Source organism: Schistocerca cancellata, chromosome 8 (genome assembly GCF_023864275.1).
Source record: "Schistocerca cancellata isolate TAMUIC-IGC-003103 chromosome 8, iqSchCanc2.1, whole genome shotgun sequence".
NCBI classification, from domain to species: domain Eukaryota; kingdom Metazoa; phylum Arthropoda; class Insecta; order Orthoptera; family Acrididae; genus Schistocerca; species Schistocerca cancellata.
The window spans coordinates 91,996,020-92,010,493 of NC_064633.1; the positions used below are offsets into that span (position 1 = coordinate 91,996,020).

Below are 14,474 nucleotides of genomic sequence, written 5' to 3' on the forward strand. Positions count from 1 at the left end.
AATGAAGGTGACCATATTACCTTTGTACAAATAATATGGAAGGAAGAATTCTCCAGAATTTAGCTCACTAACTTCATCATCAGCTTCGAGTGGCCCTGGGCCACAAAGAGGTTGCTTTGTTGATGAACCCTCCTGTGCATCATTGTAGGATCTTCAGAACTGAACAACATGACCCATCTCTTGTTGTAGGAAAAGCTCCTTCATTGGCTGAATTGCAAAAGGACACTTCTCCTTGTACAGAGGTGATAAAAAAATGTGTCCAAGACCTGAGAAGTGCTTGACCAACTCGAATGACATCAAAAGGAGAAAGATTTATTCAGGCTGCAGAAATATGGCTCAATCAATGGTCAGGAATTTCAGCACATGGCTTACTGTTACTGTACTGTACTGTACTGTACTGTTACTGTATAAGAGTGACATCTAACAGCAAAAATTACTGAAACTGAGTTCAGTCTTCTTGTAGTGTAGACAACATAATGCAAGACTCTGATAATATTCTGCCTGCTACATGTGCCACACAACATGTACAGATGCCTAACATTTGGTGCCAAATGCAAAAGTGATGCAACCATAGATGCAACTTTGATGGATCCATTCAGTCCAATGGTCTCATCATAACAGTGGAAAATTGAGTTATTATTAAACAGAATGAATGCTAAACAAAACCAGAGATAATTGGCACCTATAAAACACATCAATGGTGGAGATGTTTGGTATAATGAGATTTTTCTGAAAATCTATGACAATACCGTCACAATCTTTCTATTTAATATTCTTAATTTTTCCAGCTTTCTTTCTTCTGTGGAATGTTTCTGCTTTTGTGTTGTGTACATCATTTTCTGTCTTTAGCTACATTTGCTCTCTTTGAAGTTTCATTCATGTTTCTTCATTTCCAGTGCTCTTCAGTCTATGGGTAATGACTTGCATTTCTGTTTGAAATTTGTCACAATGTCATCGGCGAACGTCGAAGTTTTTATTTCTTCTCCATGGATTTTAACATCTACTCCAAATTTTTCTTTTGTTTCCTTTACTGCTTGCTCAATATACAGATTGAATAACATCAGGGAGAGGCTACAATCCTGTCTCACTCCCTTGCCAACCACTGCTTCCCATTCATGTCCCTTGACTCTTATAACTGGCATCTGGTTTCTATACAAATTGTAAATAGCGTTTCACTCCTTGTGTTATACCCCTGCCACCTTCAGAATTTGAAAGAGGGTATTCCAGTCAACATTGTCAAAAGTTTTCTCTAAGTCTACAAATGCTAGAAACGTAGGTTTGCCTTTCCTTAATCTTTCTTCTAAGATAAGTTGTAAGGTCAGTATTGCCTCACATGTTCCAATATTTCTACAGAATCCAAACTGATCTTCCCCAAGATCGGCTTCTACTAGTTTCCCCATTCGTCTGTAAAGAATTCGCGTTAGTATTTTGTAGCTGTGACTTATTAAACTGACTGTTCTAATGTTCTAATGGAATGTTGTCTACTCCCGGGGCCTTATTGCGACTCAGGTCTTTCAGTGCTCTGTCAAACTCTTCATGCAGTATTGTATCTCCCATTTCGTCTTCATCTACATTGTCTTCCATTTCCAGAATATTGTCCTCAAGTACATCGCCCTTGTATAGACCCTCTATATACTCCTTCCACCTTTCTGCTTTCCCTTCTTTGCTTAGAACTGGGTTTCCATCTGAGCTCTTGATATTCATATAAGTGGTTCTCTTTTCTCCAAAGGTCTCTTTAATTTTCCTGTAGGAAGTATCTATCTTACCCCTAGTGCGATAAGCCTCTACATCCTTACATTTGTCCTCTAGTCATCCCTGCCTCGCCATTTTGCACTTCCTGTCTATCTCATTTTTGAGAGATTTGTATTCCTTTTTGCCTGCTTCATTTACTGCATTTTTATATTTTCTCCTTTCATCAATTAAATTCAATATTTCTTCTGTTACCCAAGGATTTCTACTAGCCTCCGTCTTTTTACCTATTTGATCCTCTGCTGCCTTCACTACTTCATCCCTCAATGCTACCCATTCTTCTTCTATTGTATTTCTTTCCCCCATTTGTGACATTTGTTCCCTTATGCTCTCCCTGAAACTCTGTACAACCTCTGGTTTAATCAGTCTGTCCAGGTCCCATCTCCTTAAATTCCCACCTTTTTGCAGTCTCTTCAGTTTTAATCTCCAAACCAACTCAAGCTACCATGATCACAATACAAGGCATTGTAAAGACTTCCACATTGCCTGTGTAGCAAAAACTAGAAGTCAGAAACATGTTAGCCACTTAGGAATAAAGCTTTTAAATGCACTTACATCTCAAATTAAAGAACTGAAAGGCAAAAATAATTTCGAGCATGAAGTAAAAAAATACTTGATGGAAAAATGCTCGTTTGAGTAATATTAGTCATCCAATAGATAAATACTTTATACTTTTCTGCTAGTTTTTTTCACTATAGTGCAGCATGGTAATTTAAACAGTCAAAATAGTCAGCCGAGTGCAAGACACAACTGTTAGCACACTGTATATTCAAAGCAATATGCCTAACAATAGCTTACCCAGTAGTGCAGAGATTTTTCAGATCTTCAAAGAATATGAAGATTATCTTAGTGATAATTTTGCCACAGATTACACACATGAAGCTCTGACTTCACAATTATATGATTCACACAAGAAAGTCTCCGTAGTTTATTGTGCAGCATAGATATTTCATTAGCATAATGTATCTTATAAAGTAATATAATACAAAAGTTTTTGTTGGTACTTCTCTACTGTTATGTTATATGGGTACAAATGTTCATGCATAATTCATGTATTATTTTAGCATTGAGAAAATCTGATGCCAGCTGCTGCTGCGTCTTGCAAACAGAAAATGGCAGATAGAAAAATGGGCAAGACACAGGACAGTTGAGGAAAATGATGACTGGGATGACAGGGATTATATGCAAATCACTAATTGGTGATAATGGGAATATACAAACTGAAATGAACTTCAAGAGTGCCAGAAGTCTGGCAGATTTCTTTTACAAACAAGAAAATTATTACTAGACAATCCATTATTTCTGTTTGCAAAGAACATCGACAGCATGCAGTGCTCATACTCTACTTCCCAAAAGCGATGCTGAGATTTCGTAGCTGGCTAAGAATCATTTCCTGGAGATAGTACCAATACAACCAGGACAGAAAAAAGTCACAGGAAACATGTAGACAGTGCTCAGAAAGAGGCAAGGGAGAAGGAGTAGCCAAAAGAAAGGATACATTGTTTCAGTGTGGTGCATGCAAAGTGTGGTTTTGTTTGCGACTATGTTTCCAGCTCTACCATTAAAAAAAAGCTATTTGAAATACTGAACCATTTCTGTAATATTCTCTTCATTTTTATTGCATATACAGACTTAAACTCATATGTTTTACTCATAAATTTTAAACGAAATGCTAAAATAAATTTTCTTTGCACCTGAAAAAGGCAATCTTTCTCATGCTCTGCAGTGATAAGAGGTTTACCAAAAAGATATTTATTTAAAAATCAGTCAACAAGCTTCATTTCAAATTAAGAAAAGTAGCTTCACATTGGTTCTTGAGTTTGTACCAGAAAGTCAAATTATAGTAAAAATTCCTGGTACTGGATGAATGAGTTGGAGAAATAATTTGGATTAGGGTATACAGATTTATGTGAGTAACTGTCACTCAAACTGTTATGATAGCTTGCACTGTTCCTAGTAGCACCCTGTATATATCATCATCATCATCATTGTCATAATCAGCCAATCCCATCACTTGGTGGTGTAGTCTCTTTGAGTTAGTGGCAACATAGAATCTCATCAGGTTCTTTCATTCCTAATGATCTAGATCTTCTTGTTGTCAGTTCAGTCCAGCTGTCTTCTTTAAGTCTCTGTCACATATGTATGATGGTCTCCCCCTTGACCTTTTTTGGTAAATTGGGCTCCAATTTAGTACTTGTCTGACTACCTACCATCTTTTCTTCAAGTGACATGACGAGCCCACTTCCATTTCAAGATATTCATTCTTTCGATTATGTCACTGATATTTGTTGTTTGTCTGACATCAGCTGATTTCTTTCTATCTTTATGCAGCCAAACACTGATCTTTCCATTCCTCTTTTGGTCACTATTAGTTTTCTGACAATTAATTCATTTAATATCAATGTCTCACATCCATAAGTCAACACTGGCAATATACAATGGGATAAAACTGTTTTGTTCAGCTCAGCAATCATCTTAGACTTCAAAATTGAATAGTATATTCCATAAGACTGACAGCCTAATTTAATACATTGAAATATTTCTGCTTTTAGGTGTCCTATCATATGTAAAAACTGACCCAGATAGACATATTCTATGACCTTTGTGCTTCTGTACATCCAACAAATATATTTTCCGCCAATACCACACATTCATCATGATCTTGATTTTACCATAGTTCATTTTTAGACCAACTTCATAGCATAGTAGCACAAGTTTGCCGACCAGTATTTGAAGTTCTTCTATATTATTTGCAAATAGAACAATAGTATCAGCAAACCTCAGGTTATTTAACCTCTTTCCCAGAACCTGGATTCTCTTTGTTTTCCAATTCAATTTAAACATTGTATTACACAATTTTCAATAGGAAATTCAATGGTTTTTCAATAACATTCACAAACACTATGGAGATTTTGCATATGTTAAATAAGACATGAATGTAGCCAGATTCCCTTCCTTTCTCTGTCAGAGCCCCAAACACAGCTGGGTGACTAATCAAAGTGAATCCCTTTTCAAAATCTATAAAGGCATGCCAGAAAAGGATATGGTACTCATTTGTTCCTCCAATAATTTTGTGTGGAGTGAGGAAATGACCAATTGCACTAAAACCTGTGTGGAGCCCAACTTGCTCTGTGTGTTGAGCCAGGTGAAGAGTGTGTGCACAAGTGTGTGATTTGCTGCAAGTAAACTGCATTGTTTGAGTGTGTGTATTATTTAATGAAGAGTGGGATACATCCCATTGATGACTGTAGTTATATTTTTTGGCTTGTCAAATTTCTAGTATGGAAAGACTATGGATCATGTTTTTGTCAGGAAATCCCAAACTGTATCTCCTAAGACAAAAATTAATGCCAATATGTCAGAACATTAGTTGCTTATAATGTTCTCTCTGCTGCAAGCACATTTTTTCAATAAAGAGACATACAATTTTAGCCTGGTTAGAATTTTGGCAATGGAAAAAAGTGCCCTAATCAAACATGTGCAGACTGGGTGATCAACCTACATGGTTCATCTACATCTACATGGTTACTCTGAAATTCACACTTAAGTGCCTGGCAGAAAGTTCATCGAACCATTTTCATAGTACTTCTCTACCATTCCACTCTTGAATGGCACGTGGGAAAAGGAACACCTAAATCTCTCCGTTCAAGCTCTGATTTCTCTTATTTTATTATGATGATCATTGCTCCCTACATAGGTGGGTGTCAACAAAATATTTTCACATTCAGAAGAGAAAGCTGGTGATAGAAATTTCATAAATAGATCTCACCACAAAGAAAACTGCCTTTGTTTCAGTGACTGCTACCCCCAACTCGTGTATCATATCAGTGACACTCTCACCCCTATTGCGCAATAACACAAAGCAAGCTGCCCTTCTTTGCACTTTCTTGATGTCCTCCATCAATCCTACCTGGTAAGGATCCCATACTGCACAGCAATATTCCAGCAGAGGACAGACAAGTGTATTATAGGATGTCTCTTTCGGTTTGTCGCATCTTCTAAGTGTTCTGCCAACAAAGCGCAGTCTTTGTTTCGCCTTCCACACAATATTATCTATGTGGTCTTTCCAATTTAAATTGCTCATAATTGTAGTTCCTAGGCAGTTAGTCGAATTGACAGCCCTTATATTTGTGTGATTTATCATGTACCCAAAATTTATTGGATTTCTTTTAGTACCCATGTGGATGACCTCGCATTTTTCTTTGTTTAGTGCCAATTGCCACTTTTTGCGCCATACTGAAATTCTCTCTAGATCATTTTGTAATTGGAATTGATCATCTGATGATTTTACTAGAAGGTAAATTACAGCATCATCTTCAAACAATCTAAGGGGGCTACTCAAATTATCACCTAGATCATTTATGTAAATCAGGAACAGCAGAGGGCCTATGACACTACCTTGTGGAATGCCAGCTATCACTTCTGTTCTACTTGACGATTTACAATGTATCACTATGAACTGTGACCTCTCTGAGAGGAAATCATGAACCTAGTCACACAACTGAAATGATACTCCATATGCATGTAATTTGATAAATAGTTGCCTGTAAGGAACGGTATCAAAAGCCTTCTGGAAATCTAGGAATATAGAATCCAATGGAGATCCCTTGTTGACAGCACTCATTACTTCATGGGAATAAAGAGCTAGCTGTGTTGCCCAAGAATGATATTTTCTGAATCCGTGTTGGTTATGTATCAACAATTAATTTTCTTCAAGGTGATTCATAATGTTTGAGTACAGTATATGCTCCAAAATCCTATGGTCAGTGATATGTGTCTGTAATTCAATGGGTTACTCTAATTTCCTTTCTTGAATATTGGTGTGACCTGTGCTACTTTCCAGTCTTTAGGAACAGACCTTTCATCAAGTGAGTGGTTGTATATGATTGCTAAGAAAGGAGCTATTGTGTCTGCATACTCTGAAAGGAACCTGATTGGTATACCATCTGGACTGGAAGACTTGCCTTTCTTAAGTGATTTGAGTTGTTTTGCAACACCTAAGATATTTACTTTTATGTCACTCATGCTAACAGCTATTCTGGTTTTGAATTCTGGAATATTTACTTCATCTTCTTTCGTGAAGGAATTACAGATAACTGTAATTAGTAACTCGAGTTTAGTGACACCATCATCGGTAACATTTCCGTTGCTATTGTGCAGTGATGGTATTGACTGTTTTTTGCCACTGGTGTACCTTACATACAACCAGAATCTCAGCGTTTTCTACCATATTTTGAGACAATATTTCATTGTGGAAACTATTAAAAACATCTCGCTTTGACATCCGCACTAACTTTCGAGCTTCCGTGAAACTTAGCCAGTCTTTGGGATTTTGCATTCTTCTGAGTTTGGCATGCTTTTTTCATTGCTTCTGCAAAAGTGTTCTGATGTGTTTTGTGTACCATGGTGGATCAGTTCCATCTCTTATTAACTTATGCTGTATGAACCTATCTATTGCTATCAATACTGTATCTTTGAATTTGAGTCATATCTGGTCTACACTTGCATAATTAGCTTGGAAGGGATGGAGACTCTCTTAGGAAGGGCATAAAGTGAATTTTTATCTGGTGTTTTAAATAGATATATTTTGCATTTATTTTTAGTGGTTTTGGTTGATATGGTTTTAAGCCTCACTCTGGGGCCCTGCCTTCACTAATCCCTGTATCCATCATGACACTCTCTATTAGATCAGGATTATTTGTTGCTAAGAGGCCAAATGTGTTTTCACAACCATTTACAATTCGTATGGGCTCATTAACTAATTGTTCAAAGTAATTCTCAGTGAAAGCATTTAGTACAATTTTGGAAGATGTTTTCTGTCTTCCACCAGCTTTGAGCATGTATTTTCACCAACAAATTGAGGGTAGTTTGAAGTCTCCACCAATTATAACTGTATGAGTGGGGTACTTATTTGTAATGAGATTCAAGTTTTCTTTGAACTGTTCAACTATTATATCATCTGAGTCGGGGGTTCGGTAAAAGGAGCCAATTATTTTGGAACGGCTGTTGAGTATAACCTCTACCCATAGTAATTCACAGGAACTATCTATTTCAACTTCACTACAAGATAAACTACTACCAACAGACACAAACACACCATCATCTACTCTATTTAATCTCTCCTTTCTGAAAACGGTTTGTGCATCCATAAAAATTTTGGCAGAATTGATTTCCGGATTTAGCCAGCTTTCTGTTCCTATAATGATTTCAGCTTCAATGCTTTCTATCAGCGCTTTAAGCTCTGGTACTTTTCCAACACAACTATGACAATTTATAACTACAATACCAACTGTTGCTTGGTCGATTCTTGTCATTTCTTTGCCCAGTACCCTTTGAGACTGAAGCCATTTTTTATCTTTCCCAAGAGTGTCTAACCTAAAAAACTGCCCAGTCCATGTCACACAGCGCCTGCTACCCATATAGGTGCCTCCTGTGTGTAGTGGACACATGACCTATTTAGCAGAACCTGAAACCCCACAACCCTATGGCGCAAGTCATGGAATCTGCAGCCTACATGGTCGCAGAACCATCTGAGCCTCTGATTCAGACCCTCCACTTGGCTCTGTACCAAAGGTCCGCAATCGGTCATATCAACAATGCTGTAGATGGTGAACTCTGCCTTCATCTTGCTAGCAAGACTGGCAGTCTTCACCAAGTCAGATAGCTGCTGGAAACCAGAGAGAATCTCTTCCGATCCATAGTGACACACATCATTAGGGCCAACATGAGCCACCACCTGCAGTTGGCTGCACCCTGCACCCTTCATGGCATCTGGAAGGACCCTTTCCACATCTTGGATGACTCCCCCCGGTATGCACATGGAGTGCACATTGGCTTTCTTCCCGTCTTTAGCTGCCATATCCCTAAGGGGCTCCATCACCCGCCTAACATTGGAGATCCCAATGACAAGCACTCTCACCCTCTGCATTTGTTCGGGCCTCTCAGGAAGACCAGCCACTGCCGCAACAGGCGAGGCCGCCCTTGCTGGCTCAGAAGTACTTTCAGCATTGGGCAGTGCCTCAAACCTGTTACGGAGGCATAAGGGTACAGCCTTGTGGCCAGCACCAACTTTCGCCTTCCGCCCAGGGATTTGCGACCCCACCACAGTTTGCCAGTCACCATCAGGCAAGTGACAACTGACAGGGATGTCTGAATCTGAGGGCGTAGAGGCATCAGTGATCCCAGACAATGCTACAGATTCCAGAGGTGCCAAAGCACTCGCCTTGGGTGTCTCAATGTCACCGCGGCTCAGAGCAACAGCCTGGAGCCTGTCGACTATGGCCATCACAGCTTCCAGCTGTTTACGGACGGTGGCCAATTCCCCCTGAATCCGTACTCAACAGGCACAGTCCCTATCCATCTGTAACAATTTTTTTTCCTCTCTTTTATTTCACAAGCCGTTCAAAACAAATAGATGACTGACGACTACACAAATTTATACTATACAGGTACTAAAACGCAATGCTACAACTCTCAAATACTATAATACGCCTGAAATTTGTGAAATAAACTATGTAAGTATCCAAAAGCACGCAAAGAAATTAAGAATTAAACTATAATACAAATACGTGAGCTAAGAGTGTGACTTGCTGCTGGCTTATGCCCAACTCAGAAGTGAGGAAGCATGCACTGAAGAAATCAGACCCATTTCTAATGGAAGTTACACATATAACTCAAGTCTATGAAACTGTCCTAGCAGTCCTGAATTTGTATGTAATGGAAGAAGCTGTCACTGCAGTCATCTCTCTGGCACCAGTTACAGAGGACAAGACACAACTCCTGGTAAGACTCCTATCTGCTCCTTGGCTTGGACAGCCTTGTAAACACCCAAACCAGTGATGTCAGGGTGCATCTACAACAGAGCATTTATCTGGCAGTTAACATTACTTTCTTTGCCATGCACATAGCACACGTTCCCACATGAAATAGGTGAGGAAAAAAGGGATCCTGAAAGAGGTATGTTTTAGCAGTTCTAATACAGTAGTTCTGTGTGTGGAAGTGTATCAAGAGTGTCACAGAGATGCTGAGAAACTGAACTGGCAAACACTTGAAGACAGATGCAAACTAACCAGAGAAAGACTACTTTCAAAGTTTCAAAAACTAGCTTTAAATGATTATAGATATATTATAGCCCCTAAGTATCACAGCTTTAGGGATTGTGAAGACAAGACTAGATTTTGGATAAAATAATTCTGGGTATTAGACAACGTCATTGTAAGCTACTAAAACAACTAAATTTCAGATGTTTTGAGTGACTTCCTGTGGTACTCTTCAAGTCACTGCAGTATACTGGCAAATTTCTTTCTTTATATACTGTCATTTTTGGTTACCTAGTGGCTATTGATGCACATATCTGAGATGCCATTGGATAATTTGAAGAGGTTGTTGTGGAAGTAAGATTAATTACAGCATATACTTAGGCATTTAAACAACCATTCTTCACATTCACCATATATGAATGGAATGGGAAAAAGACCTAATAACTGGGACAATGGTAAGTGCCCTCTGCTGTGAAATTCACAGTGGTATGTAGAGTACAGCTGCAGATGTAGGTATAAGCCAGCAAAGAGTCGGCCTAAGCATTTATGAATCAAGCAGTGGAATTCACACCAAGAATGTTGTATTGGCTATGCTGTTCTTCTGGTGAACTGTATATTTAATAGACAGAACTCTGATATGACTCACACTGGGCTTTATTTGGAAATATGAACTTAACATACCTTTCATTGTTCCTAGGCGCATGTTGTAACCTCACTGGACAAAAAACTATTTACCCCAGGGTAAACGCACAAATGAATTGTTAAGCCTTTACAACTGGCACAACAATCAAGTCACATGCTCAACCATTCATACACTACCTCTACATGAGCATGAAATAGTAGTGTTCAGTGAGACATTAATGTTCTACATCTACATCTACATCCATACTCTGCAAGCCACCTGACGGTGTGTGGCGGAGGGTACCTTCAGTACCTCTATCGGTTCTCCCTTCTATTCCAGTCTCGTATTGTACTGACTTGGCAGAAAATCCTAAGAAATTTTGGTCTTATGTCAAAGCGGTAGGTGGATCAAAACAAAATGTCCAGACACTCTGTGACCAAAATGGTACTGAAACAGAGGATGACAGACTAAAGGCCGAAATACTAAATGTCTTTTTCCAAAGTTGTTTCACAGAGGAAGATTGCACTGTAGTTCCTTCTCTAGATTGTCGCACAGATGACAAAATGGTAGATGTCGAAATAGACGACAGAGGGATAGAAAAACAATTAAAATCGCTCAAAAGAGGAAAGGCCTCTGGACCTGATGGGATACCAGTTCAATTTTACACAGAGTACGCGAAGGAACTTGCCCCCCTTCTTGCAGCGGTGTACCGTAGGTCTCTAGAAGAGCGTAGCGTTCCAAAGGATTGGAAAAGGGCACAGGTCATCCCCGTTTTCAAGAAGGGACGTCGAACAGATGTGCAGAACTATAGACCTATATCTCTAACGTCGATCAGTTGTAGAATTTTGGAACACGTATTGTGTTCGAGTATAATGAATTTTCTGGAGACTAGAAATCTACTCTGTAGGAATCAGCATGGGTTTCGAAAAAGACGGTCATGTGAAACCCAGCTCGCGCTATTCGTCCACGAGACTCAGAGGGCCATAGACACGGGGTCACAGGTAGATGCCGTGTTTCTTGACTTCCGCAAGGCGTTCGATACAGTTCCCCACAGTCGTTTATTGAACAAAGTAAGAGCATATGGACTATCAGACCAATTGTGTGATTGGATTGAGGAGTTCCTAGATAACAGGACGCAGCATGTTATTCTCAATGGAGAGAAGTCATCCGAAGTAAGAGTAATTTCAGGTGTGCCGCAGGGGAGTGTCATAGGACCGTTGCTATTCACAATATACATAAATGACCTGGTGGATGACATCGGAAGTTCACTGAGGCTTTTTGCAGATGATGCTGTGGTGTATCGAGAGGTTGTAACAATGGAAAATTTTACTGAAATGCAGGAGGATCTGCAGCGATTTGACGCATGGTGCAGGGAATGGCAACTGAATCTCAATGTAGACAAGTGTAATGTGCTGCGAATACACAGAAAGATAGATCCTTTATCATTTAGCTACAAAATAGCAGGTCAGCAACTGGAAGCAGTTAATACCATAAATTATCTGGGAGTACGCATTAGGAGTGATTTAAAATGGAATGATCATATAATGTTGATTGTCGGTAAAGCAGATGCCAGACTGAGATTCATTGGAAGAATCCTAAGGAAATGCAATCCGAAAACAAAAGAAGTAGGTTACAGTACGCTTGTTCGCCCACTGCTTGAATACTGCTCAGCAGTGTGGGATCCGTACCAGATAGGGTTGATACAAGACATAGAGAAGATCCAACGGAGAGCAGCGCGCTTCGTTACAGGATCATTTAGTAATCGCGAAAGCGTTACGGAGATGATAGATAAACTCCAGTGGAAGACTCTGCAGGAGAGACGCTCAGTAGCTCGGTACGGGCTTTTGTCAAAGTTTCGAGAACGTACCTTCACCGAAGAGTCAAGCAGTATATTGCTCCCTCCTACGTATATCTCGCGAAGAGACCATGAGGATAAAATCAGAGAGATTAGAGCCCACACAGAGGCATACCGACAATCTTTCTTTCCACGAACAATACGAGACTGGAATAGAAGGGAGAACCGATAGAGGTACTGAAGGTACCCTCCGCCACACACCGTCAGGTGGCTTGCGGAGTATGGATGTAGATGTAGATGTAGAACATTAATGTCTCACTGAACACTACTATTTCATGCTCATGTAGAGGTAGTGTATGAATGGTTGAGCATGTGACTTGATTGTTGTGCCAGTTGTAAAGGCTTAACAATTCATTTGTGCGTTTACCCTGGGGTAAATAGTTTTTTGTCCAGTGAGGTTACAACATGCGCCTAGGAACAATGAAAGGTATGTTAAGTTCATATTTCCAAATAAAGCCCAGTGTGAGTCATATCAGAGTTCTGTCTATTAAATATACAGTTCACCAGAAGAACAGCATAGCCAATACAACATTCTTGGTGTGAATTCCACTGCTTGATTCATAAATGCTTAGGCCGACTCTTTGCTGGCTTATACCTACATCTGCAGCTGTACTCTACATACCACTGTGAATTTCACAGTGTCCAAGTGGACATTGCACAGAAACTTGGCTAAATGTGAGGATTGACTGAGAGGCAAAAAGAAGCAATCATATTTGGCTGTGCCCATGACCATATGGTGTGTGAAATTGCTGGATTTGTTGATTTTTCATGGTTGACTGTTCAGTGTGTCTACAAGAAGTGGTGTAACACACATGGCAACAAAATACGACATCAGAATTGTGGTCAGAAATAGATCCTGACTGAGAGAGACCAGAGACATGTTTCATGGGTTGTGAATCAAAATTGGGCCTAACCCTACAGAAAGTGCTGCAGTCAGTCAGTCAATGAAGGTCCCCCTAACAGGAACTGTATGCAATGAACACCTAGAGTTGGTAACTTCACAAGAGGCCATTTCCCACACAGGCGCATGAAGACTAAACAGCAAAGTTCATCAGGCTGAAAGAATACATGGCTGATTTCTGAACATTCCCCCACCCTATTACATCTCTATTGCCCTGCAAAATTACCTGACTTGAATCCCACAGAAAAATTTGTTGGGCATGTTGAAACAGCATATAAAATGATAAAATCAGTATCCCCACAATTTGGTGGATTTGTGCAATCAAATCCTCAGCAAGTGGCTTAACTTGGATGTGAAAATCTGCACAGCCCTGTGAACTCACTTCCTAACTGAATCCAGATGGTTGATAAGTCCAGTGGAGGGATTACATGGTATTAAATGATGCTTGTAATGATTTCTCTAGGGGTGATTATTTTTTTGTCCAGTGAAATTAAATGTATCTCTTTTTATGAATAAACTACATCTTATGTGTAAGTATATTGATTTATTTTTACAAAAGTAACAATCAAATCTCAAATTTAAGTTCAGTACCTGTTCAGATCGTGAGCAACTAGCAATATGTCACAGTGAGATATTCTCAGAATGACATGAATGATTGACTAGCAAAATATGAATGTTTGTTAAATTGTCCTTACCAAGCAACCATTAATGATAACTTTGGAAAATATGTTCTATTCTACTTTTCACAGCACTAAAACAGTTAATGAAACTTTAAAAATTATATCATGTTTTATTTTTCATGATGTTGAGTACTCTTACTTCCTGCTGGCTGTTGGAAGTATGTGATGGTTTTGTTTCCTTTACCAAGCATCTTTCCATATGCATGCATCACCAGTGAATATCTATACTCAGGCTTTAGGTCCTCTATGGTATAATAAAACAACTGGCCCTCTTGCTCAAACCATGTTTTATGATCTTCAAATCCTGGCCTGTATCCACTAAAATGACCTGAGAATTTAACTATTTCATCAGTTATTGGGCAAGGATTTTTCCATGTGATATTTGCAGCTCTTGGATTTAATGATTCCACTTCCAGAACTCTTGGTCCATCAAGCACTGAAATAATAAAAAAAAGAATAAGTTTGACACACAACTGTTCCTAGAAATTTGCTTTTCGGTAGACTTAAGAACAAAATTGTCAAAGTATTAAAGTCATTGTAAAAAAGATTTAAATAAAACTGTGTGTTCTAATAACAGCAGAGCAATTAATAAAGAGAAGCAGAAGAAATTGTAATTTTCTCACAAAAA

General features: G+C 39.1%; 1 protein-coding gene across 3 annotated transcripts in view; it reads right to left on the reverse strand.

The window, feature by feature from the left end:
• Window positions 1-14,474, reverse strand: part of LOC126094911 (phosphatidylinositol phosphatase PTPRQ-like) — a 425,768-nt gene that overhangs the window by 178,950 nt on the left and 232,344 nt on the right. For all 3 annotated transcript variants that reach the window (XR_007521896.1, XM_049909550.1, XM_049909549.1), the window contains one exon: window positions 13,986-14,282. Coding sequence is in view for 2 of the 3 variants with exons in the window: in XM_049909550.1 (XP_049765507.1) it covers window positions 13,986-14,282 (297 nt within the window). In the remaining variant the exon portion in view is untranslated. The remainder of the gene's footprint in view (window positions 1-13,985; window positions 14,283-14,474) is intronic.